Here is a 25,287-nt window from a genome sequence, read left to right as displayed (position 1 = left end):
CAGCGTTGCCCCCCACACGAGGATATTGTTGCCTCGTAGCTCATCAGAAATTGCTTCGGATCCGAGTGCCCATCATACATGGGTAACTGAGGTGGCTTGTAGGATTATGGTCATGGGGTAGCCTGCAATTCTGCTGCTAGAGGAGAAGCATCATCAAAAGTAAAGTTACCATGATGGAAGTTGTCGTACCATTTGTCTTCGTTGAATGAGCTTTCCTAACGAAGCTCCTTGTGCTGAGGCCTTCGGTCCTGGTCATCTTGAGTAAGATGACGCATTTCCTCAGCGGCTTCATCAATCTTCTTCTGAAGATCAGCCAGATGGAGCATTTTCTCCTTTTTTTCCTTTGTACTTGTTGGTGGATTGCTTCTAAATCCCTGATTTCCTAGTCAAGTTGTTCCTCCTGAAGAGTTGGGCTTGTGGCCTTTCTCTTTTGGCTCCTAGCCTCTCGTAGGGAGAGTGCGTCCTGATTTGTGTCCAGCGGCTGCAGGGCAGCCCCTGGCACCATTGCCTTCTTCGACGGCATGTCGAATGTGAGTGCTTGCCGAAGGTTGTGGAAGTGAGTTCACCGGAGGTGGGCGCCAATGTTGGTCACTCGTTCTCAAATGTTGTGGATCAAGAACAAGGCAACACAATTGTTAATTGTAAGAGACTTTCGTCCTCCAAAGCATTATCTCCCCATGGGTATAATACTCATCAGACGAAGGTCTAGAAGGACATACCTTCATCATTCAATAAGTAAACATGAAATACAAAGGAATAAATATGATGATAGTATCTTGATAATTCATTTATTATTGTATTTCATGAAACATATAAGAATATCATAAAATTACATTGATACCTTCGGCTTGCTCGAAGGCGAGGATGCGAGAGTAACAGTACAATCCAGCCTAAACAATACAATTTTACTGTTTATCTATTTATAGGCACGGGACGCAGCCCGATCGAAAGTACATTTATGTCCTTAATATTTACACATGATCGTAATTCAAATTATAAGGGACTAAGTAGTCTTTTCCTCCTTCGGCCATTATCAACATTCCTCTGCTTTGTTGCGAGCCGAAGCTTTTCCGTCTGGTGATAACTTCGGCGTTTACTCTTATCTTCTTTATATCTATCTTCAGCATGTGTGTCCTTCGTCATAAGAAAGAGGCTTATCTCCTGGAGACGAAGCTTCCTGTAATAGCTTATGCTAAAAACAAATGGTTAATTATATTTTTGAGGACCTTTGAAAGGAGAAGGCCCCCAACAGAGCGGGTGCTGGGCAGCTAGAAAAAGGCCAGGGTGGGGACAAGCGCGACCTCGACATGCGTCGTGGGTGCGGAGTCCATGGCGACGCGCAGGTTGTGCGCTAGCGATTCGGAGGGGAAGGGTCCGACAGACGGGACTCACCGGTCAGCGAGGATGAACGAGTGAACGGGCAGCCAGGCTGGCAAGCGGGACCCCGCGGGACAGTGAGAGAAGTTGCGCAGATGAGGTTGGCACCAACAGGTCGGCCTCACTAGGCACCAGGCGAGAGAGGAGAGCGCGCGGGCGCGAGCTGGCGCCGACAGGCAGGGTCCGCCTATCAGGGGCGGCGGGTGCGCGGGCGCACGCGGGGCTGGGCCTGATGGGCTGGTTTGGGCCGAAATGGATTTTCCTTTTTCTAGGGATTTTCCAATGCCTTTTCTATTTTATTTTCTCTAGGGTTTTCAATTCAAATTCAAACTAATTCAAACATGTGCAACAATTCAAAGAATATTTAAGCTCAGCGTGATGCAACATTTCATGACTCATTGTTTTGACAAAAATAACTAATAAATCCCTCACTAATTAAGTTAAATCTACTTAAAAGAAAAAGAGAGAGAGAGGGACTGGTCATCGACTCCTGTGCAGTACAATTTTTGCGAGCCAGGAAACTTTCTACAGTGGATTAAACCACGTGTATTGGGTCACATCCCTGCTGATAACAGCCTAACCGAACATAGGATAATCTAGTATTGACCACAATTTACATGTGTTGAGGTAGATTGGGATATAATTTAAACTAGTTTACACTCCAATACACCTCAACGCAAGTAGATTGAAGTCAATACTAGAGTACCCAAACTAGACCTCAATTCCTTACTAGACCTCAATTCCTTGGTTCTAATCAAGAAAACCTACGCTGTAGTTAATCGGAGAACTCTGCATACTTCCATCGTTAGAAAGGGAAAATGAACTGTCGCATTAGAGAAGTCACATCACGGACGACGAAGATGCATAGTTTCCTGAGTCGTGTGCGAGCGAACGGCGAACAGGAATTCCTGTGAGACTAATCAATAATCACGCCAAGCTATTGGCGTTCCAATTTATCAATTTTGGCAACAAAAGTATCCAAATTCATAGCAGTTTATGACCCGCTATTACATTTCTTTCGGCTGCATTTGGTCAATGTTTACATTTACATACAACTGGGATCGCACCAATAAACGCACTAGCACAAAGCTGGCCATCGATACAATGCCCCTGTCAAGTCCTAAACGATGAAGTTCAGTATGACGCAAAACAGTATATAACATAAATGACCTACGACAAATTAAATCGCTGCACCTCCAGAACCCCTGAGAAAGGCCTACAAAAAATAAAGAGTGTCTAGGAAATGGCAACAAAGGCAAAGGCGGTTGGCTTGTGTGTGTGTGTTGGGACTTACCATCTTCGTTGCTTTAACACACTGACTCTGCCTTTCCCTCTTTTCGCGCTGGCATTCACCACACCAGCTCGGAAAATCCTTCTGGTATTTCTTCATCTCTCTGAACACAGAGCTTGACATAGGAAGAACTCATTCAGTTGCCACATTTCACAATACATTTCAAGGCGCATAACACTTCAATAAACTTCTGAGGATGCACAAGATTGGCAAGCCTTTTCACTATGATCGAAGGTAACACCACAGAAATAACATGGTAATGCAACATGTAGTAGCACACTAGCAGCAAAGTGCAAGCACAGAAAAGATAAGCCAGCCATCCAGCCATGTGATACTATACTTTAAGCATAACGAACAGAACATTTTGGGCATGATTGATAAACTGCATTCTATCCAATCAGGCTCCCTAGATGCAAACTGCCCTTGATTGCCAGACTGAAGCGGCACCTGTGCCTGGACCACCTGGTGCAAAAGCGCTGCCCCAGACCGGCAAAAAATATGCGCTTCTGCGGGAACTGGCTGGCATGGCGCATGGTGCAGCATGAGGATGCAGGCTGTGCAGCGTGAGTGAGCAAGCATGCGGGCTGTGCAGCTTGAGTGAGCAAGCATGCGCGTGCAAACGGATTGACATGGCTGCGTGCATATGGCAGCCTATCAGACTCCTGTGGGTGCACCAATCCTGGTCAGCAAAGATGTGGCGTAAACTAGGCTAGGCTGGCAAGGAACCATTTTGAGTGTCTGCAGGTTTGGCATGGCATCAGGTGGGACCATGTATGTTCTTATATATCTCATAAAAGCTGACGACAATCTGTACAAAATCGAGGGCTCTTTGCAGATTTAAATGCTAAGACTCAACTAACTTGGCCAATTTGAAGCATAACTTTGTTCAAATGGGCCTGTATCCTTATACCATACGTTTTGGATTCCATTGGTCTGCTGCATGGAGGCAGAACCAGCCCCGTGTCGTGCACATTTGGATGCCTGCATAAGTGTCAGCATGTTCCCACTGGTGCAAAAAGCAAACCCACAGCTTACATACGTGGCAGGCCCGTGGCATGGGCATAGGGCACCAACTAATGACCAGATTAGCTTATGGTTGGTGTATATTAAATGATATGAACATATTTCGAAGGATATTAATATTTAATAAGATAAAGTAAGAACAAGTATATTTTTCCAGAAATAAATGTCAATAACAAATGTTTGTCCACTTTCATCTTATGCGCTATATCTTTGTGCGAGCAACCAAACACTCTTCTGAGACAAGCTAAATATATACACCAATCAAACGTAATAAGTGCTCAGCCTGTCCTGTGGGAGCCTAGCACCACGATACATGCCAGGCCAGGTCGCACAGGCCCATTGTGAGTCACATGAGTATGAGCCCCAAAGAATGCACTCAAGAGAAAAGGCAAGAACAGAAAGACACAACAACAAATGCACTAACAGAAGCAGGGGATTACCACCTAAACTGCATCAACACTTCCAATAAAATGATAATAACATCAGAAGTATTAAAACAAATCTGCACATCAATATATCAAATGATCTCAAAACTCAGGCATCAGTGCATTGAAATCTGCAAATACATATTGATAGCAAAGCAATGCACTCATGAAGATAAAGAAAACTGCAGGAAAATGCATGTATACCTCCGGCACCACAAAAGCAGATTTATTCTGAGACCAGATGAAGTAGCTCGAGCACCATGCCTGTGTCGACCATGGTGGAGTACAGCCCAACCAGGAATATGTGTGTAGTCATACATTTCCTGCGCAGATGATTAGACAAAGAAGAATATATGAAGACGACACTTGAAGGTAACTACAAACTGCATGTCACCAAGAAAGAAGTCACATGGCTAAAAGTTATATTAGTTGAGACAAAAAATATTTCTAATAAAAACTTTGAATAAATGTGTTGATGTTATTATTGGAAACTCTAACCCTAGAGTAGGGAGGGGATATGTATTAATAGAGTCGGTGTTGGGACTGGCCCATTACAGTACACAGGGGAGACCCCAAACCCTAATACAAGTCTAACACCTCCCCGCATTCGCAACTCTATCATGTACAGATGTTGAAACTAGACCGAAAGTCAAGGAATACGCTCGTTGGTAACCCCTTGGTGAAGATGTCGGCGAACTGCAGCGTGGTGGGAACGTTGAGAACCCGAACGTCACCTGCAGCGACACGCTCGCGGACGAAGTGCAGGTCGATCTCCACATGCTTCGTGCGCTGATGCTGCACGGGATTGGTCGAGAGGTAGACAGCGCTGACGTTGTCGCAGTAGACGAGGGTGGCGCGCTAGAGGGGGCTGTGGAGCTCGTGGAGGAGTTGGCGCATCCAGGAGGCCTCCGCCACGCCGTTGGCCACAGCGCGGTACTCAACCTCTACTCTATAGCGGGAGACGACGGGCTGCCGCTTGGCGGCCCAGGAGACGAGGTTGGCACCCAGGAATACAGCATAGCCAGAAGTGGATCGGTGTGTGTCGGGGCAGCCGGCCCAGACTGCGTCGGTGTAGACCACGAGCTCCGACGTCGGGGATGGTCGGAGGAGCAAACCGAAGTCGTGGGAGCCGCGGAGGTAGCGCAGGATCCACTTGAGAGCGGTGAGATGGGGCTCCCGTGGGGTGTGCATGTGGAGGCACACCTGCTGGACGGCGTAGGCGATGTCGGGTCGGGTGAAGGTGAGATACTGAAGCGCGCCGGCCAGGATCCAATAAGACGTCGCGTCGGCGACAGGGGCCCCTCGTCCTCAGAGAGCTTCGCCTAAGTGTCGACAGGTATGGAGCAGGGCAGTCGGACATGCCAGTCCGCTCGAGAATGTCGATGGCGTACTGGCGCTGGTGCAGGAAGAGACCCTGGGGCCGATGTTCGGCGGTGATGCAAAGGAAGTGATGGAGAAGTCCCAAGTCCTTCATTGCAAACTCCCTCTGGAGGGCGATGATCGTGCGTTGTAGTAGATCGGCGGTGGATGTCGTGAGCACGATGTCGTCGACGTAGAGGAGGTAGACGATGTCATCGCCACGTCAGTAGATGAAGAGGGACGTGTCCGACTTGGCCTCAACAAAGCCGAGAGAGGCCAAGTGGGTGGCGAAGCGGCTGTACCAGGCCCATGACGCCTGCTTGAGGCCGTAGAGGGAGCAGTTCAGCCGGCAGACATGATCCGGGTGAGTGGCGTCGATGAAACCAGTGGGCTGGCTGCAGTAGGCAGTCTCCGTCAGAGTGCCATGAAGGAAGGCGTTCTTGACGTCGAGCTTATGGATTGCCCAGTTCCGGGAGAGGGTGAGGACAACGCGAACAGTGGCGAACTTGACGATGGGGCTAAAAGTCTCGTCGTAGTCCACTCCGGGGCGCTGGGTGAAGCCCCGAAGGACCCAGCGGTCGAGGGAGCCGTCCGAAGTCAACTTGTGGCGAAAGAGACACTTGCCGTTGACCACATTGGTGCCAGGAGGACGCGGCACAAGGTCCCAGGTGTGGTTGGCCAGCAAAGCCGCGTACTCCATGGCCCGACGCCAATGAGGGTCAGCGAGGGCGGTGCGAACGAAGGAGGGGACCAGGGAGGAGTTCGGTGGAGTGGTGGTAGTGTCAGCGACCAGGATCAGCCTGTCGACTAGCCGAAGGACGCCTGCGGCACGGCGAGTAAGAGCCACTTGTCAGTGACCACATTGGTGCCAGGAGGACGCGGCACAAGGTCCCAGTGTGGTTGGCCAGCAGGGCTGCGTACTCCTCCATGGCCCGACGCCAGTGAGGGTCAGCGAGGGCGGTGCGAACGAAGGAGGGAACCAAGGAGGCGTCCGGTGGAGTAGTGGTCGTGTCAGTGGCCAGGATCAACCTGTCTACTAGCCGGTCACCATCGGATGGATGTGCCTGGGATCGCGATGAATGGTGACCGGGTGGTACACCGACGACTCAGAGCGAGGCGCCGGGACGACAGGGGCCGCTATCGAGGCCGGCTCGCGGTGATGATAGACAACCGAGGGGTCAGTGAAACGGACCACGCTCGCAGAGGGGCCCGGGTCCATGGGCACCTAGGGAGGAGCATTCCCGCGGCGGCGGTAGATGAGGGTGGGGTCAGCGAAGCGAGTCCCGCTCGTGGACGGAGCCGGGACGTGGCGCAGGCGAGGTCGACGGAGCCGCGCGTGGCGCCGGGGCCGCTCGTGGAGCGGGTAGAAGTGCGAGCGGGGTCGTCGGAGCCGCGTGTGGCAGGAGCTGTGTCGACGGTGCCGCACGCGAGGATGGGGAAGCCGTGAGGGGTGCGGGCATTGATGCGAAGCGAGGTGACGGGGGGAATGGATAGTCGGATCAGACTCAAGGAGAGAGTCGAGATCGGTGGGTGGGGAGGAGCCAGCAAGGGGGAACACAGCTTCGTCGAAAACGACGTGACTAGAGATGATGATTTAGTGGAATGTGAGGTCAAGACAGCGATACCCCTTATGGTTAGGAGAGTAGCCAAGGAAGAGGCAATGAGTGGAGCGTGGAGAGAGCTTATGAGGGGCAGTAGCGAAAATGTTGGGATAGCAGGCACAGCCAAACCCGCGGAGGTGGTTGTAGGAGGGGGCTGTGCCGTACAGGGCGAAGTAGGGGTGGGGTGGCTCACCGCCTTCGATGGGAGGCGGTTGAGGAGGTGGGTGGCGGTGTGCAGGGCCTCTACCCAGTAGCTGGCAGGGAGAGACGCCTGGAAGAGAAGGCAACGTATCATGTTGGTGGTGGTGCGAATCATGCGCTAGGCCCGACCGTTCCGGGCAGAGGTGTAGGGGCACGAGAGACGTAGCTGAACGCCACTAGTGAGGAGGAATGATCGAGCGGCGTGGTTATCGAACTCGCGGCTGTTGTCACACTGCAGTGCATGGACCGGACGATGGAACTGGGTGGAGACCCAGGCGAAGAAGTGAGTGAGGGTGGTAAAAGTGTTAGACTTCAACCGAAGAGGAAAAGTCCATAGAAAATGGGAAAAATCATCCAAAATTACTAAATAATATTTGTATCCAGAGAGACTGAGTACAGGGGAGATCCAGAGACCACAATGGTGGCCTGCTTAGCCCTAGAGGAAGATGTAGGAAAAGGGAGACGAGTATGGCGGCCAAGCTGACAAGCATGACAGAGGCCCTCAAAATGACCCCTAATACAAGGATCTAAAGTGCTGGAAAGCTTTGTCATGACGTCATGTCCTGGGTGGCCGAGACGGCGATGCCAAGTGGTGGAGGTGGTGGTGGAGACCAGGACGGGAGGCGGAGACGCGCCGGTGGAAGAAAGCCGGAGCGTATCGAGGGGCCCGACGTTGTCACATCGGGTGAGTGGGGTCCTAGAGGCCAGATCCTTCACAGAAAACCAGAAGGGTCAAACTCAATGGAATAAGAATTGTCGGTAGTGAACCGACGGACGGAAAGAAGATTGTGAGTAACGTGAGGGGCTACGAGAACGTCGTTGAGATAGAACGGTCCAGGGAGTACCGAGGCACCTACTGAGGTGACCGGAAGAGTGGAATCGTTTCCAACGACTTTTGAGGTAGGGTGTGTGGAAGGGGATGAGTGTGAGCGAGATAGCATGCCTGTGGTGGGGGTGGTGTGGTAGGCTGCACAGGAGTCGATGACCAGTCAAAGGGTGGTGGAGCCAACGCCGTAGTGTTGTAGGCGACGGCGAGAGAGGTTAGGTCCCAGCCTCTAGCGAACGGGGACCCGAGGGTGTCGGTGTGGGGGTCCCCATAGGCGGGAGCTGAGGCGGGGTCGTCGGGGGTGCACCGCACGGAGGCATGCCGTAGGCAGGTGCCGGAGGCGTTAGGAGAGCTGGCGCCGGCGCCGAAGGACAAAAGGCATGGGGGGCCTGACCTGGACACATGGAGATAGTGTCGGTCCAGGGGTTGTAGAACGACGGCCAGCCCTGGCCGCCACCCTGGCCGGTGGAACCTCCACGGTTGGAGCTGCCGCCCCCACGTCCAACCTTGCGGGGGCGATGGCCGTCGTCGGCGGTGGAAGCCGGACGAGGGGCCACAGGTGTCGCGGCAGGGGGCCGAGCGAGGGCCCCGGTCGACGGAGTGAGGGGGGCTTGTCCCCCGGAAGGCACCTGAGCACCAGAGGAGGTGTTGTAGAGTGCTGGGGCCGGAGTGGGAGCCTTTATCGTCATGGTGAGCTCCTCGAGGACAAGCTCATTCCGCACAGCATGGAAGGTGGGAAAAGGCACGGTCCGCTTGATGAGAGCCTTCATGTGGCCGTAGCGGGGGTTGAGGCCACGCAGAAGGTTTAACACCAGGGTACGGTCCGCCACCGGCTCGCCGAGGTCCCGGAGGGAGTCCACCAGGCCCTTAATCTGGAGGTAGTACTCCCCCACGGAAAGGTTCCCCTAGGAGAACTGGTGGAACTAGGCGTCGAGGTGGAGGGCCCGAGCGTCCCGGTTCCCGAGAAAATGTTTCTCGAGAGCGGGCCACACCTGGCGGCCCGTGTGCGCCTGGTCACGGATGATGTTCTGGAGCTCGACCATGATGGTGCCGTGGAGCCACAAGAGCACCATGGTGTTCATTAGGGACCAAGCCGGGGACAGCGAGGTGATGATGTCGTCGAGAACGTGGTCGACGAGAGCATAGCGTCGCAGGGTGAGGAGGACCTGCCCTCGCCAGCGAGGGTAGTGGGAGGACGTCGGGTCCAGCACAATGGATACCAGGGACCGGATGTTGTGGAGACCGGTGGCCTGGGTATGGAGAGCGGCGATGTGGTCGGCGTCGAGTCCAGAGGCGTGGGGAGCCTCTGGGGTGGGCGGCGGTGTCTCATGAGCGACCGAAGGGGGGCCGATGAGGAGACGCTGTGCAGTGGCCATCTGGGCAGTCAGAGCGGCTCCCAAAGTACGCTCCTGCTCCAATGCACGGGACGCAGCGCGCTCGCGCTCCTGTGAGACCGCCAAGGCAGACTGAATGGTGGCGATGGCAGATGCCAGCGCAGAGTCGGTAGGAGTTGCGGAAGCCCAGGTGGTGTCGGTAGCGAGCGGACAAGTGGTGGACAACCCAGGGGACGGCTGCCTGGGGAGGCGGGTTGGCGATAGGAGACCGATAAGGGCGTTTGTGCACGCCGAGTAGCCCGGTAGGCCAAGCCCGAAGGGGACGAGACCGGCGGCGCGAGCACTGTCTTAAGTAGTATAGATATAGAAGTAAGATAAAAAAATGTATGATTTTTTTAGAATTTTTATAAACTTTGTTAGTTTAAACATACTTACATGTACTAAAATCTCATATGCACAAGATATATACCATTTTCCAAAGCCCTCGCTCAGCACACCGCTACGTTGATAACGGCCACACACACCACAGACCACACCGCTCTTCTCCCGGACTCCATGCCACAGATCTCGCCGCTTTTCACTCTTTTGTCTCTCCGTACTCCCCCCCCCCCCCCCGCAGGTCGCATCTATGGCGGAGGACGCACACAACGCAGCCGCCGAGGGTAGCCAGCCCGCTCCTCCTGAGGGATCCGCTGATGCCGCCCCGTCGGCTACTACGGGCGCCAAGGCCGCGGAGGTGCTGCTCCTGTCGCTCAGCATCTGGCCGCCGTCGCAGCGCACGCGCGACGTCGTGGTGCGCCGCCTCGTGTAGACGCTCGCGACGCCCAGCGTCCTCTCCCAGCGCTACGGCGCCGTCCCGGAGCCCGAGGCCGAGGGCTTCGCGGCCGCCTCCAAGTCCTCCGCCGCTGAGTCCCCGGCCTCTATCGAGGAGGGATTGAGGTGCTCCAGGTGCATCGGATAGATCAAGGCATTCAGTGAGCTTGCAGCATTCAGTGAGCTTGCGTGGCCCATGGTGCAAGGCAGAAGAGAGGAGTGCGAGCAAGGATGGAAGGGGCGCGCATGTATCGTTGGAGCACAGAAAAGGATGGAAAGGATGCAGGGAGGAGTATGGAAGGGGCGGGCTAGGATCGAAGGGAGGCGGAGGCGGGGGAGGAGGATGATGGTCGGGTTTACCGGCGGGGATCACGGTCAGGGGGGCGAGGGAAGGGGGTCACAGAGGCAGGGGCGGGCGTGGAGGGGCAGAACCGTGCACCGTGTGGACGCGTACACTACTGTCTTAAGAAGTCGTATAGATAGGTAGAGGGATAATAGTACAAGTTCAACATAAACCAACATAATACACTTAAAATCTAACATAACTAATAGATGGTAGTAGAAGATTAGGAAAAAATGATTACTTAACTAATGGATTTACTGGTTTAATAGAGAAGTAAAAAGAAAAGCAAAAATAAAAGAGATTAAAGACATGGGCCACGAGCTTGCTGTTTCCCGGCCCAGCCTACTTCTTAACCTAATCTTCCCCGTTCCCAGCTGACCCTACCGCATCCTCCCTCCCCTCAGCCACCACCCTGCAGCATCCTCCCTCAGCCGCCACCTTGCAGCTGCCAGAAAGGAGAGAGAGGAGGAGAGTCGCCGCCAAAGGGAGGGGAGGTCGCGAACCGCCCACATGAGAGAGGGAGGATGCGCGCGACGCCGCAACCCGCAACGCCGCTGCGACCCACGCTGTCGACCCCTCTTCCCTGCGTCGTCGACGCCTCTTCCCCGCGTCGTCGACGCCTCCTACCCCCACCTTACTCTTGCGGCAAGGCGACAGCCATGGTTTTTAAAGTGGTAAGGCGGTCCAAGGCGTTGGAGCACCGCCTGGGCGCCTAGGCGATGTAGGGAGGCAAGGCGCCTAGGCGTTAGACCACCGCTCGGACGCCTAGGCGTCGCCTAGGTGACGCCTTAAGAACAGAGGCGACAGCATGCCTTGCCCCCTCCTGGTCGCCTTACCGCTTAGGCGTCGCTACTCCTTAATAACTATGGTGACTAGGCTCAATTATAAGATTTGAAAACATTGTTGTAGCATAGCATCAATTAGCCAACAACTCTAGAATCTAACAGTCTTTTGGTTCATGCCAAACATTGCCACATCACATGTTACTCATGCCACGGTTTCTATTTTTTCGAAAACATAGGAAAGCATGCCACACATTCTTAGGCAGTTGTTTGCACAACTATGGCACGTCAAACTTTCTAAGCACCTTGTCCCACATGTCAGACTTGCTTTCTTACCAAACTTCGCCACAAGTGAGTTGAATTTTGTTTGCCATACTTTCTATGGCACAAACATTTTTTTCCAAGATAAGGTGTGGCAAACTTAGGCACAAACCAACAGGATCTAAATAAAGAATTAGCAGGGTACGAGGAGCATAATCAAAATCAATCAATGGTGCATGGCTTACCATGCATGGGTAGATAAGAAAGTTGTTGAAGTAAAATGAGAAGTCACCTCATGTTGTGTCTCTGAATTCACATGATTCTCACACCGAATACCTCGAAAGTATAATTCACCACCAAAGAATTGTTTTCCAAGGCAAACATTTAATGTAACTTCTGAATCATCAACATGAAAACCTACAAAAGAAAATACTAACAGTTTAGAAACAATCCCACTTGTTCAAATATATGTTCATCTCGATATTACAAAGAAAAGCAACGGAACTATTGAATAATGTAAAAACCCTAACCCTTGAGTGGGTTGGGTATTCCATATATATGTCAGGTTACATGGGTTGGGCTCTAGGCCCATTACATTTTGACAAGAAAGACAATCTAACAGCCCCCTTCTGTAGGCGAAACTCTAGCCACAACATATGTTGAGACTAGACCAAAACTCTGAGAATGAGAGAAGACCCTTAATAAAAATGTCAGAAAATTGTGAGCTCGTCCAGACTTGATGAACGTGGACATCCCTTACAGCAACGCACTCACGAACAAAGTGACCTTGATCTCAACATGATTCGTGTGCTGATGCTAGACAGGGTTGATGGAGAGGTAGACGTAGAGATGGCAACGGGTATGTACCCGTAGGATAGTATCATCCCATACCTATACCCGTAAAAAAAATCTTACCCGTCGGGTTACCCGTATAAGGTCACGGGTATAAAATCTTACTCATACCCATACTCGCGCGAATAATTTTACCCGTACCCGCTAGAAAAGTCTAAAATACTAATGTGCCAATCACTCAAAATGTCAAACAAACACATAAAATGATGAAGGGGGTTGTGGAGCTCTGGTGCATCACTCCATCCACCCCATTAGCGACAACCTAGTACTCCGCCTCAGCAACGGAGGGCACCTGTCCCAGTTATCATAGACAACCAGCTTAGGTGTGCAGGAGCGCCAAAGATGAACCTCATATTCGATAGTACCCTAGAGGTACCGAAGGATCCACTTGACCGCACTCAGGTGTGGCTCCCGGGGATCATGCATGTAAAGACAGAGCTAGCGGACAACATACGCGATGTTGAGCCGGGTGAAGGTGAGACACTGAAGATTGCTGGCAAGACTACAGTAGGCAGTGGGATCGCAGACACGAGAACCGTCGCTAGAGACTTTGGCCTGTGTGTCCACCAGTGTCGCGCATGGCTTGCAATCCAACATACCAGCATGCTCCAGGACATCCAGGGTGGCCATTTGGATGACGCTCAATAGCAATCCTTAGAAAATGATGAAGAGGATCCAAGTCCTTCGTTGCGAACTCGTGCTGAAGGGGGGGGGGGGTAATGATCCAATGCAGCAAGCCCAATAAAGAGGCAGTGAGAACAATGTCATCAACATACATAAGAAGGTACACAATGTCATTGTAGCACCAATAGATGAAATAGGTAAGTTTAAGACAGCCTCAGTAAAGCTCAGGGAGCGCATATATGTGGCAAACCTGTTGTACCAAGCACGGGGGGCTGCTTCAGACCATAAAGGGACTTGTTGAGCATGCAAACCATGTCTGAATGAGTTGAGTCAACAAATTGGCAGACTGAGACTATCTCCAACAGCTTACTCATCCTCTTCCCCTATTTTAAACTTCACTCTATGAACAGTGGAGCCTACAGCGCAAAACAGTGTTTTGCACGGCCATATGTACGCTCCGTTGGGCATAGCCTAACTACAATAGACGATCTTCGTGAGAGTCCCATGGAAAAAGGTATTCTCGATGTCCAACTGATGAATGGGCCAAGAACGAGAGAGAGCCAGTGAGAGAACAGTTTGGACAGTGGCAGGCTTCGCTACTAGACTGAACGACTCATCGTAGTCAACCTCAGGACGTTGAACGAATCCCCGAAGAACCCAGCAAGCCTTGTACCAACCTAGAGAGCCATCAACCTTCTGCTTGTGTGTCTAGACCCACTTGCCAGTCACCACATTGTTGCCTAGTGAACGGAGCACCAAATCCTAGGTGTGATTGTCAAGGTGGGTCTAGTACTCTTCCTCCATAGTGTGATGCAAGTGAGGTTCGACGAGGGCGCTATGAATAGAAGACGACATGCGGGAGACCAGCGTGGAGGTCCCGGAGAGAACAAGACTATCAACAAGCCGAAGAACCCCAGCAGCCTAGCAAGTCACCATTGGTGGACGTGGCGAAGGTCACGCTGAAGAAGAGGGGTGATACAACGTCGGCTCGGTCCGGAAGCGAGGCGGTGCATGCACTCGCACGACCACGCACGTCACTGATAGACATGCACATGGTTGGCATAGCGAGGAGGGGCCGCTACCGAGGAGGGCACCAGGGAGGACCCCAATGGTCTGGACAAGGTAAGCGAAGTCATGGGAAAAAGGGGTCAACAGAGCTGCCAACGATCCGGCGAAGATCGAGTAGGAGACATACAGACTGACTGGGGCTATAGGGCAGCCTAGAGGGAGTCTAGAGGCACGCGAGCCAAAAGAGGCATCGGTGCCATAGGCAGGAACGGTGTGGGGTAAACCTACAGGAGGGAAAAAGACGATGACTAACCAGATGGAGACACGGGTTCAGGATCAAGAAGAAAGTCCAACTCGGGAAGGGAGTCAGTGGTGAACTGGGAGGGATGCGAGAAGGGGAAATCTGTCTCGGCAAAGATAACGAGACGGGAGATGTGTAGTGAGATCAAGAGACTGATACCCTTTGTGATCAGAGGAGTAACCGAGGAAGACATGACGGGTGGAGCGAGGGACAAGCAGCAAGCTTATGGAGAGTAGTGGCAGAAAGGTTGGGGTAGCATGCGGACCCAAAAACATGAAGATGGTCGTAGAAGGAAATGGTATCGAAAAGAACAAAGTGGGTGTGGGGGCACGAATCGTCGTAGTAGAAAGACACATGAGGTAGGTGGCGGTATCGAGGCTCTCAGCCTAGAGCGAGTAGAAACGGATGCCTGAAAGAGCAAGGAGCGCATGATGTTGTTAGTAGTGTGAATAATGCGCTCAACCTTGCCATTCTGAGAAGTGTAGGGGCAGGACATCTAGAGTTGAACACCATGGGAGGAGAACGACCGAGATAAGTTATCAAACTCACGATCATTGTCACACTGGACGGTCTTAATTGCACGACCAAAGTGAGTGGAAACCCATGCAAAGGACAGAAGAGCCACAAAAGTATCAAACTTTGAATGCAAGGAGAGGTCCACAAATCCCAATATATAAAAAAAACTCGACCTGTGGGGGTAAGATCGCCCCCACAGCATTATATTAAGAAGACCTCACGCAGATCGAGAAAACCACCGAACCCCTGCCCCACCCATACACAGCGGCACTGTAGCCCATGTGAGAACGACCGCGACTAGGACCGGGCCTTAGACCTGTGCTTTGGCGTGGGATAGACGAGGAGATTTTTTAACCACAGCCTACAAATTCGCTCCCACGGAGGAGTCGAACCCAAGACCTGAGGAGTGCTACTCAGACCACCTAACCAACTCGGCTAGAGACCCTTTCACCAAATCCCAATATATGATATCACAATTGAGCATAACCTAAGAGGTGATAGTGAAAGGGAGTCGAACCTAACGACCTATCTACAAGGTGTGGCATAGATGGTCATAGGTGCCCCTAGTACAAGAAATAACTGAACTACTACACAACTTACACAACACATCAGGGCTAGGATGACCGAGTCGATGATGCCAAGTGCTAGATGTAGTGGAAGCAGTCAGGGCGTGTGGCTGCAGCGAGGACGAAGGCGATGATGTAGGAGAAGCAGGATAAGGAGAGTCGGACATAGGCAGTCGCAGGCTATACAGGGGCTAGAGCTATCACAACAGGCGAGAAAGCTCTAGATATTCACGGACAAGCCAAAAGTATCAAGCTCAATGGAGCAAGAATTATTGATGGTAAACTAACAAACCGATAAAAGATTTTGAATGATATGTGGGACAACAAGAACATTACGAAGATGAAAGGGCCCGAGAAGAACCAAATCACCTACAGAGGAACCGATCGTTTTCTAGAAAATTAAAAACCGAGAATTTCAGTTTCGGGCTTTTGCTTTGGTTTTTCGGTAAAACCGAACACCAAACTTATACTCAAGATAACACATACAACAAGTTTACATGATAGATTACAGAGCTTGAAAAAGTAAAAATTATATAGGTACAAATATTTAGAGATACAACATACATCACATAAAATTAGGTCAATAACAATTTAATTGCATCAAACATTTAGTTCGCATAATCAAATAGTCAAATTTTAGAAATGATAAAGTTTTGTATTCGATTTTTTTGGTATTTCGTTTCGGTATATGGTAAACCGATTACGATACCGAACACCGAATTTTTTAGATACAAAAACTGAAACCAAAACCAAACTACCGAAAAACCAAAATTTCAGTTCGGTTTGGTTTACGGTAAAAAAGTGTCCACCTCTAGATGGAGCGGGCGAGAGAGATGGGTGGGAGGAAGAAAGTATACTAACGTCTGGAGTTGTGATAGGAGGCACCGGAATTAGCAAAACAGACACACACAGTGTGTCACTTAATGGTTCTTAGCCCATGTAGTTGGATATATATTAATATATCCCCTACCCAATTGGGGTTAGGGTTTTCAGCTTCTAATATGGTACCAAGCCTTTCTCATCTTCCCTCCCTCCCGCCCTGTTTATCCTAGAAAGTGCAGCCGACGGACACCCTGAAAGGGAAATAGGCTTACACCTTTTCCTAATTGATTTTGGTGGTTGAATTGCCCAACACAAATAATTGGACTAACTAGTTTGCTCTAGGTTATAAGTTTTACAGGTGTCAAAGGTTCACATCAAACCAATAAAAAGACCAAGAAAGGGTTTAAACAAAGAGAGCAAAAGACAACCCAAAGGCAGCCCTGGTCTGGCGCACCGGACTGTCCGGTGCGCCACCGGACAGTGTCCGGTGCGCCAGGGAACCCAACTCCAAACTTGCCACCTTCGGGAATTCTGGGAGCCGCTACGCTATAATTCACCGAACAATCCGGTGTAGCACCGGACTGTCCGGTGTGCCAGCGGAGTAACGGCTACACAGCGCCAACGGTCGTCTGCAACGGAACAGTAAAAGTGAACAGTGCGCGCCTGCGCGCGAAGAAGTCAGAGCAGCGCCAGAAGGCGCACCGGACAGTGAATAGTGACTGTCCGGTGCACCACCGGACTGTCCGGTGGCCCAGTTGTCAGAAGCTCCAACGGTCGGAACCCAACGGCCTGGTGACGTGGCTGGCGCACCGGACAGTGTTCGTTGGCGCACCGGACTGTCTGGTGCGCCATACGACAGAAGCCCTCACCAACGGTTCTTTTGGTGGTTGGGGCTATAAATACCCCCCCCCCAACCACCACACTTCAATGCATCCAAGTTTTCAGCCTTCAAACCTCATACAAGAGCTCTAGACTTCATTCAAAGACACAAACAAGAGATCAAATCCTCTCCCAAGTCCAAAGATCATTCCAATCAAATAGTGACTAGTGAGAGAGACAATTGTGTTCATTTGAGTTCTTGCGCTTGGATTGCTTTTCTTCTTCCTTCTTTCTTGTTTCCAACTCAATTGTAACCAAGACAAGAGACACCAATTGTGTGGTGGTCCTTGTGGGGACTTAGTGTCCCGTTTGATTGAGAAGAGAAGCTCACTCGGTCTAAGTGACCGTTTGAGAGACGGAAAGGGTTGAAAGAGACCCGGTCTTTGTGACCACCTCAACGGGGAGTAGGTTTACAAGAACCGAACCTCGGTAAAACAAATCAATGTGTCATCCGCTCTTATTCACTTGTGATTTGTTTTCACCCTCTCTTTCGGACTCGAATTTAATTCTAACGCTAACTCCGGCTTGTAGTTGTGCTTAAACTTTATAAATTTCAGATTTGCTTATTCACCCCCCCCTCTCTATGCGACTTTCACACCCCTCCCTCATTGTTGACTGTACCTCTCCCTCATGGTTGACCGTACCTAGGCAGCCATTGCCACCAGCACACAGCCCGTGACTGCGCAGCCCCTCCCCAACGCTGACGCATCCATCCCTGCACGGCCACGATCGCGCCGCCACCCAGCTTCCCCAGTTCCTCGCACTCGCACCGCCACCCAGCGCGGGCAACCTCATTTACGCCTCCTTCCTCGGGACCACGCTGCGGCCTAGCTTCCCCAGCACGGCTCGTACCATTTGCACCCCCTTCCTCGATGGCGCCCCCTCCACGCCGATGCGACTGCCCACCGCGACGGCGTTGCCCTCCCCTGCAACCATGGCGCTGTCGCCCATCCCTGCTCCATCTTTGCGTCGACACCCCCTCCTTTGCCCTAGCAGCGCGTTGGTGCTCCTCCCTACGTAGGCTTGTTCCTCCCTGCTCCCGGCGCCGCCAATAGTTCCCCAGTGCGGCTCCACTCGATGTCGTCAGCCTCCTCCCGCATCCTCGTGCCGACAACCTTCCCCGACACGCACACTTCCCCAGCAGTGGTCTGTCCGCTCCCGTGCCGAACGTCCCCACCGTAGCCGCCATAGCGCTTCTCCCTCCTGCATAGATTGCCCCGCATGGGTGCTTGCGGCGACATCCGGCGTCAATGTTCTCGCGTCATTCTCCACCGTCAGCACCCTCACTCTCAAACCGAATATTGGCGAGCCGCTCCTCCCACCGTTCGTGCCACTGACTCCACCTGGGTGGTTGCCCACGCCACCACCAAGGTCGTCGTGGCCACTGCATGCGATCGTGAACGAGTTGTGTCCCTCGTCTGGGAGCATGAGTCTATCGTAACAAATGCTCTCGCCTCTCACCAGGCTGAGGCCGAGCGTCTCCTCCACGGCTATGTGATGTCGAACCCTCTCCGGTGGACCCAGTGCTACCCCCTCCCACGAAGTACGAGATCGCGGTCATTGCGAACTTCCATGCTTAGGCAGTCGGTGGCAAGAACATCCGGTCACACGTCTCCATTATCCTTGACCTTGTGTCCACCCACTACGCTCGTTGGCGCGACCAGGTGTTCGTAACCGTTCAGTGTTATGTCGTCGTCGATGTCGCCTCTGAACTACTCTTGTTCTGGCACTAGATGACAGTTTGGTCCTCTTGTGGCTCCTCGGCGAGCTAAGCACCGAGCTTCCGGACGTCGTCCGCAAGCGAGAGGCACTGCTCGCCAGGCCTGGGTTGCCCTCGAGGCCCAATTCCTTAACAAGAAGGATGCCCACGCCCTCCACCTCTTGTTCTTCTTCCAGGGAGGCCTAAGTACTACCGGCGAATGAAGGGCATGGCAGACTCCCTACGCAACCTCGACGAGCACGTCTCCAACCGCACGCTTGTCCTCAACCTTCTGTGTGGTCTCAATAGGCGTTATGACCACCTGAAGTCCTTCATCAAGCGGTCTATATCGTTCCCCTCATTCCACTACGTCTGCAACGAGCTACTTCCCGAGAAGCTCAACCTAGACACTAAGTGCCCCACGTCCACCACAGCACTCTATGACGCATCCTCCGCCGGTCAGCCCCCTCGCCCTCCGACGCCGGTGGGGCTCCTGCATGCCCTCCTGCCGCCCCCACTGCTCCTCATTAGGCTCCCAACCCCGGCAACAGTCGCTGACCCCGCAAGGGCAATCATGGGGGTGATGGCCCTTCCCATGGTGGCCTCACTAGTCGCAATAACGGCCCTGTCTGGTCGTCCTTCTACAACCCCTAGATGGAAACCATCTCCATGTAGTCAGGCCCGACCATGGGTGCTTCCTCGTTGCATCCACCACAGCTGGCACTGCTAACCATGCCCTACTACGATGCACCTCTGCCTTCGGCGCCCCCTCTTCCACACTCGACGCCGACTCCACGTCTCCTCCCACTCCTAGGGACCCCCCGCCTCGGCCACTTGGTCTACATGGGGTGGAGGTGAGGACTAGGCGGCCCTAGCTGGCTCGTGCAGCACCATGACGCCGTCACCGCCTACCACACCACCTCCTACCACAGGAAAGATAGTCTAACAAGAAGACATATTTTGCTTCCATACGATGGTAGTAAGAGAGAATTTAAATGCTTACTCGAAATTAAAGTTTTCCTAGAAAGAATGCATAAGTACGTTCATATCGATATCACAAAGGAAGAAAAATAAGTATGATAATGAACCTTAAAGAAATTAGCAAGATGATACATACAAGCAGCTATAAGAAATCAACTAATCTTAACATCTTGAAAGTATATGGTAAGCTAAATTTGCCTAGAAAGCATGAAGGCAGGGTACACTTTTCTACTAACTTAATATGTCACATCACTTCCACTAAAAAGCATAATGGATTTCGTGCCTTTTGAAGATGTTCGGTGTATAAGGGCTAGCAGATGCAGTTGGAAAATGAATCTAGTTGTCATTTGTCATGTGGGGCCGGACGTTTGCATGACGTCGGCTAGACCAACGCAAAATAGGGGCGTGATCAAGATGTAATCGGCCAGATCAAGATGTGATCGGCCAAGTACAGTTTGTTGAGAGTTTTTAGCAAATAGATAAGGATAGAATTGTTAGCAAATAAGATAAGCAGAGTTTTTAGGAGAGATTTTAGGAAAGTTTGTTAGATCAAGGAGAGTTTTTAGGGAAGTTTGTTAGATCAAGGACTATATAAGTCGCACAGCGCAAGTAATGGAATCAAGCAGTAATTCATCTATCTCATATTCCTCTTCTCTACCAGCAACATAGGGAGCCGAGGGGAAAAACCTCGCCTCGCCTCTACCAGCGGCTACGCCCTACGCAGCTTGGGCGCGCCACCACGCTACCAGCCTTACACCCAGCCACGCCATAACACCTTGGTATTCCTCGCAAACATAGTTGTCGCCCCGCATCCTTGTTGCCGCATACGACACCCCAGCCATGGGGGATTCCAACACAGTCGAAATCGGCCCCCTCATCAAATCGCTCTCCGCCACCGTCGAGTTCCTGAAGGTCTTCGTCGCCGAGCATCAACATGACCGCCGCACTGAATCTTCAGCCTCAGCAGGGAAGATGCAGCACACCGGCAAGCACTTCCAAGATCGCCCCCCTCACTTTCAGAAGATGGATTTCCCAAGATTCGACGGCATGCCCGATCCACTGGTGTTCATTAACCGGTGTGAATCCTACTTCCATCAGCAACGCATCATAGAGGAAGAGCACGTGTGGATGGCCTCCTACAACCTGGAAGACATCGGGCAGTTGTGGTTCATCCAAATTCAACAAGACGAGGGCACTCCACAATGGTGTTGCTTCACCGAACTCCTGCACCAGCGATTCAGACCACCCCTGCGGTCCAACCCATTGGGCAAACCGGCAGCATGTCATCGCATGAGCTTAGTGGTGGAATATCAGGACCGCTTCCAAGCCCTGCTACCACGTGTCGGCCACCTCACGGAAACCCAGAGTGTACATCTCTTCACGGCGGGACTCCAACCACCCCTTAGCCTCGACATCGAGATCCACAATCCACAGTCCATGTCCATCGCCATGAGTCTCGCCAGGAAGCTAGAGCTTCGGGAGCAGATCGCAGCAAGCACATGCCACACCTCAGCGTGTGGGCGGCCGAGGTCTCCTGCCCACACCTCCCGCCACCTCAAGGGCACCTTCCGGATCCTACAACTCTACCATCACCATTGAAGGTCGTCCAGTCAAGAAGTTGTCTCAGGCAGAGATGGAAAAACGACGTCGGCTAGGCCTCTGCTACAACTGCAACGACAAGTTCAGTCACGGGCACAATAAAGTCTGCCCCGACAGTTCTTACTGGACCTAGATGACGCCGAAGATGAGGACAACTGCACGGGGCCCGATCCACAAGAAGCACCGCTCATCTCCCTCCATGCCATAGCCGGCGTTCGCTCCTCGGCCACCATGAAGGTCCACATCACCATGGGCAGTGTTGTCCTCTACCCCTTGCTCGACTCTGGGTCCACGCACAACTTCATCGCCGAAGACAGCGCGCCAGCAACAGGACTTCTACCCCAACAACGTGACAAGCTGAACATCACGGTCGCCAATGGCGAATGCGTGCCCTGCGTCTGCATGTATCGCACGCCGCGTTCAACATCGACCAGCAACCATTCGGCGCCGACTTCTTTGTCCTGCCACTCGCAGGATACGATGTCGTGCTGGGCACCCAATGGCTGGCAACGTTGGGACCGCTGTTGTGGGACTTCGGTCAACTCACCTTGCAGTTCTGGCAGGGCTCCCAAGCCGTCTGCTGGCACGGGATCGCGGAACCGGCCCGGGCTCCCAAGTCATCTGCTGGCACGGGATCGCAAGACTAGCCAGTCCGCAACTCCATGCGACAACGGACGGCGACCTCCTCAACGCCATCCTGACGGAGTTCCAACAAATCTCCGCCAAGCCGACCGGTCTACCGCCGCCGCGTACGCACGACCACCATATCACACTGTTGCCTGGTGTCGCCCGGTGGTTGTGCAACCATACAGGTACCCATTGAGCCACAAGGATGAGTTAGAACGTCAATGTCAAGCCTTGCTCCAACAGGGACTCATCCGCCCAAGCCAGGCATTCTCCTCGCCGGTCCTCCTCGTCAAGAAAGCCAACGGCTCAGGGCGTTTCTGCATCGACTACCGCGCATTGAACAGCATCACCGTCAAGGACGCATTCCCTATTCCAGTGGTCGATGAACTGCTGGATGAACTACACGGCACACTAATTCACCATGCTCGACCTCTGGTCCAGCTATCACCAGGAGCGCATGTTCCTAGGCGACGTACACAAGACGGCGTTCTGAACCAATGACAGACTATACGAGTTCCTTGTAATGTCGTTCGGCATCTCCAACGCCCTGGCCACCTTCCAAGCCCTGATGAACGAGATCCTCTAGCCCTTCCTGCGTCGCTTCGTTCTAGTCTTCTTCGACGACATCCTCATCTACAGCACCACATGGATGGATCACCTCCACCACGTCCACACGGTACTCGAGGTGCTCCAACAACATCGCCTCTTCGTCAAGCGTACCAAGTGTGCCTTCGGCGAGCGCTCCATCACGTACCTAGGACACGGCATCTCAGCCAAAGGTGTGGCCATGGATGCAGGGAAGATCCAGGTCGTCCTGGATTGGCTGGTACCGGCATCCGTCCGGGCACTCCGCGGCTTCCTCGGCTTGGCGGGATACTACCGCAAATTTGTGCAGGACTTCTATCTCATAGCCGCACCCTTGACGGAACTGCTATGCAAGTCCAAGTTCGGGTGGACGGACACAGCCGCAACCACCTTCCAGGTGCTCAAGACGGCACTCACCACCTCCTCCTACGAGTTTGGAGCCGTGTTGCTGCAAGACAAGAGACCCCTGCATTCTACAGTAGGCCGGTGGCACCTCGACATGCTTCCCTTGCGGCATACGAGAGGGAACTCATTGGCCGCGTACAGGTTGTTGCCATTGGAGGCCATACATGTGGGGCAGGTATTTCCGCGTCCACACCGACCACTACAGCCTCAAGTTCCTCCTCGACCAATGCATAGCAACCATCCCTCAACATCATTGGGTGGGCAAGCTGCTGGGATTCGACTTCGAGGTCGAGTACAAATCGGGCAACACCAACATCGTCGCCAACGCCCTCTCCCGTCGTGACATGAAGGCATCTTCGGCATTCACCATGGCGACACCTCGGTTCTCCTTCATCGACAACCTGCACCAAACACACAGAAACGATCCAGAACTGGTCGCTCTCAGCGACGACATCAGTAGAGGGCACCGTGCGACGCCATGGGCCATACATTCTGCCGTCCTCCGCCCTTCTCCAAGAGATAGTGGGCGACATCCACAATGACGGCCACGAGGGCATCCAGCGAACTCTTCATCGCCTCCGCCGCGACTTCTACGCCCCTAACCTTCGTGCTGTAGTGCAGGAATTCGTCAAGGGGCACCACACATGCCAACGCTAAAAAACCGACCACATGCTGCCAAGCGGTCTCCTACTTCCCCTTCCTGTTCCAAAACTGTTTTGAATATAAAATTTCCTTTCATAATCATCCACGTATAGTATATCAAAGTGTCACCCAAAATGTTAAAAGGTAGAAGTTCAAATAACATCAGATATCTAGTATTTTCAATCATTGTTCTTTTGATTTATTACTATATTGTAAGGATTCTGCTAATAGGAAAAAGAACATATTTATCTGACAAGTACCTTTGTATGCTATATATAAATGATGAAAGAAAATTCACATCCCATTTGTACTTAATTTCTTCTCAAACAAATCTCATAGAGGAGACAAACAGTGAGGATTATAGGTGATGCATGTGACTGCAGAATCATATTTACACATCATGTCCTCAGATATTTAAATTTCTTATTATTTATGATGAGCCATCAGCTTTACTTCCATGTTGTTTTGAGTTAGAAAAGTGTAAAACGGTAGGTTCAAAGGTTGGTAACTAGCAACAACTGGATATCCTATTTGATATACTGGTTATGGAACTTGTGAATAGACTCTGATTTTTTTGCAGGTGAATCCTCCAACAGCAAGTACATCGAACTTACATGTTAACCAAAAATATTAAAAGCAAAAGAAAACTTATGATAATGAATTCCTTGGACACTTCAAGGTGTTTCTAACTACAAGTTATCTGCATTCTTGAATATAGTGCAGGAACTTACCTAGTTCAACATCCCTGTCTTTCCCATATTCAACAATAAAAGCGTGATGGGAGTCCAATGTTCCTCCACCAACCTCAGGATAAAGAACTAAAGATCAACCCAGAGCATAAGATTAATGAGAAACAACTGAAATAAAGTGATCGATATATGTGACAACATAGAAGTCATTCAGACAACCTTTAGAAATTGGAGCTATGAACTGTTCCATGAACTGGTTCAGCATAGCTTCCAGGCCAAAATCATCAAGGACAGCACCATACTTGTTCATTGTATTAGGCCTCATTATCTTAAATTTCATAGCATGGACCCATTTTTCAAAGTTCTCTACCTACAAAGGTGCACAAAATTAGAAAATGATGAACAAATTTTGGAATGAAATCTTACTTTTTGTCCTTAATATACCATACCTCCTCCAATAACATCTCACAGAAAGTAGGCTGCAACATAGCAAACGAATAAACACCAGGAATTGGCTCAGTCATAATACTTCTAAAGCATTCTTCTGTATTGCTCCTAACTGCTTCAAGGAATGTTGGTAAGAAGAACACTGAAGGATGCATATTGTATAATTCTTCATGAAGAGGCTGCCAGAAAGAAAAAAGATAAAAGAGGTGAGTTTCTTCTAGAAGAAAAGGAGGAATAAATAATGTTAAGAATGTTACAAATAAAAGAGACTGAAATTGGTGACAGTATTGAGGCTCGATGGCAACTACTCCTATGTAGAGCACATGAGAGACAATAAGGGAAACCCTAGACTAGGAGATTACACTAATACCCTTTTGCAGTGCTTATCTCGCTCCGAGTATCAAGACGT

General features: G+C 51.6%; 1 protein-coding gene and 1 pseudogene across 2 annotated transcripts in view; one reads left to right on the top strand and one right to left on the bottom strand.

Annotated features, from left to right (window-relative positions):
* Window positions 1-2,288: 2,288 nt before the first annotated feature.
* LOC100193023 (uncharacterized) overlaps window positions 2,289-25,287 on the bottom strand; it is a 47,697-nt gene continuing 24,698 nt past the window's right edge. The window contains exons 3-9 of one of the 2 annotated variants that reach the window (XM_008673885.3): window positions 24,881-25,057; window positions 24,651-24,801; window positions 24,474-24,560; window positions 11,929-12,053; window positions 4,321-4,439; window positions 2,672-2,783; window positions 2,289-2,593 (exon numbers count right to left, since the gene is read on the bottom strand). In XM_008673885.3, the coding sequence (XP_008672107.1) occupies window positions 2,558-2,593; window positions 2,672-2,783; window positions 4,321-4,439; window positions 11,929-12,053; window positions 24,474-24,560; window positions 24,651-24,801; window positions 24,881-25,057 (807 nt within the window). In that variant the 3' untranslated portion in view covers window positions 2,289-2,557. The remainder of the gene's footprint in view (window positions 2,594-2,671; window positions 2,784-4,320; window positions 4,440-11,928; window positions 12,054-24,473; window positions 24,561-24,650; window positions 24,802-24,880; window positions 25,058-25,287) is intronic. The other variant, NM_001138191.1, reaches the window with a different exon arrangement.
* LOC118476673 (MFP1 attachment factor 1-like) lies at window positions 10,026-10,457 on the top strand (annotated as a pseudogene).

This window comes from Zea mays, chromosome 3, assembly GCF_902167145.1.
Source record: "Zea mays cultivar B73 chromosome 3, Zm-B73-REFERENCE-NAM-5.0, whole genome shotgun sequence".
Taxonomy (NCBI): Eukaryota; Viridiplantae; Streptophyta; class Magnoliopsida; order Poales; family Poaceae; genus Zea; species Zea mays.
The sequence above is the reverse complement of the archived record's forward strand: the minus strand, read 5'-3'. Positions and strand labels throughout refer to the sequence as shown.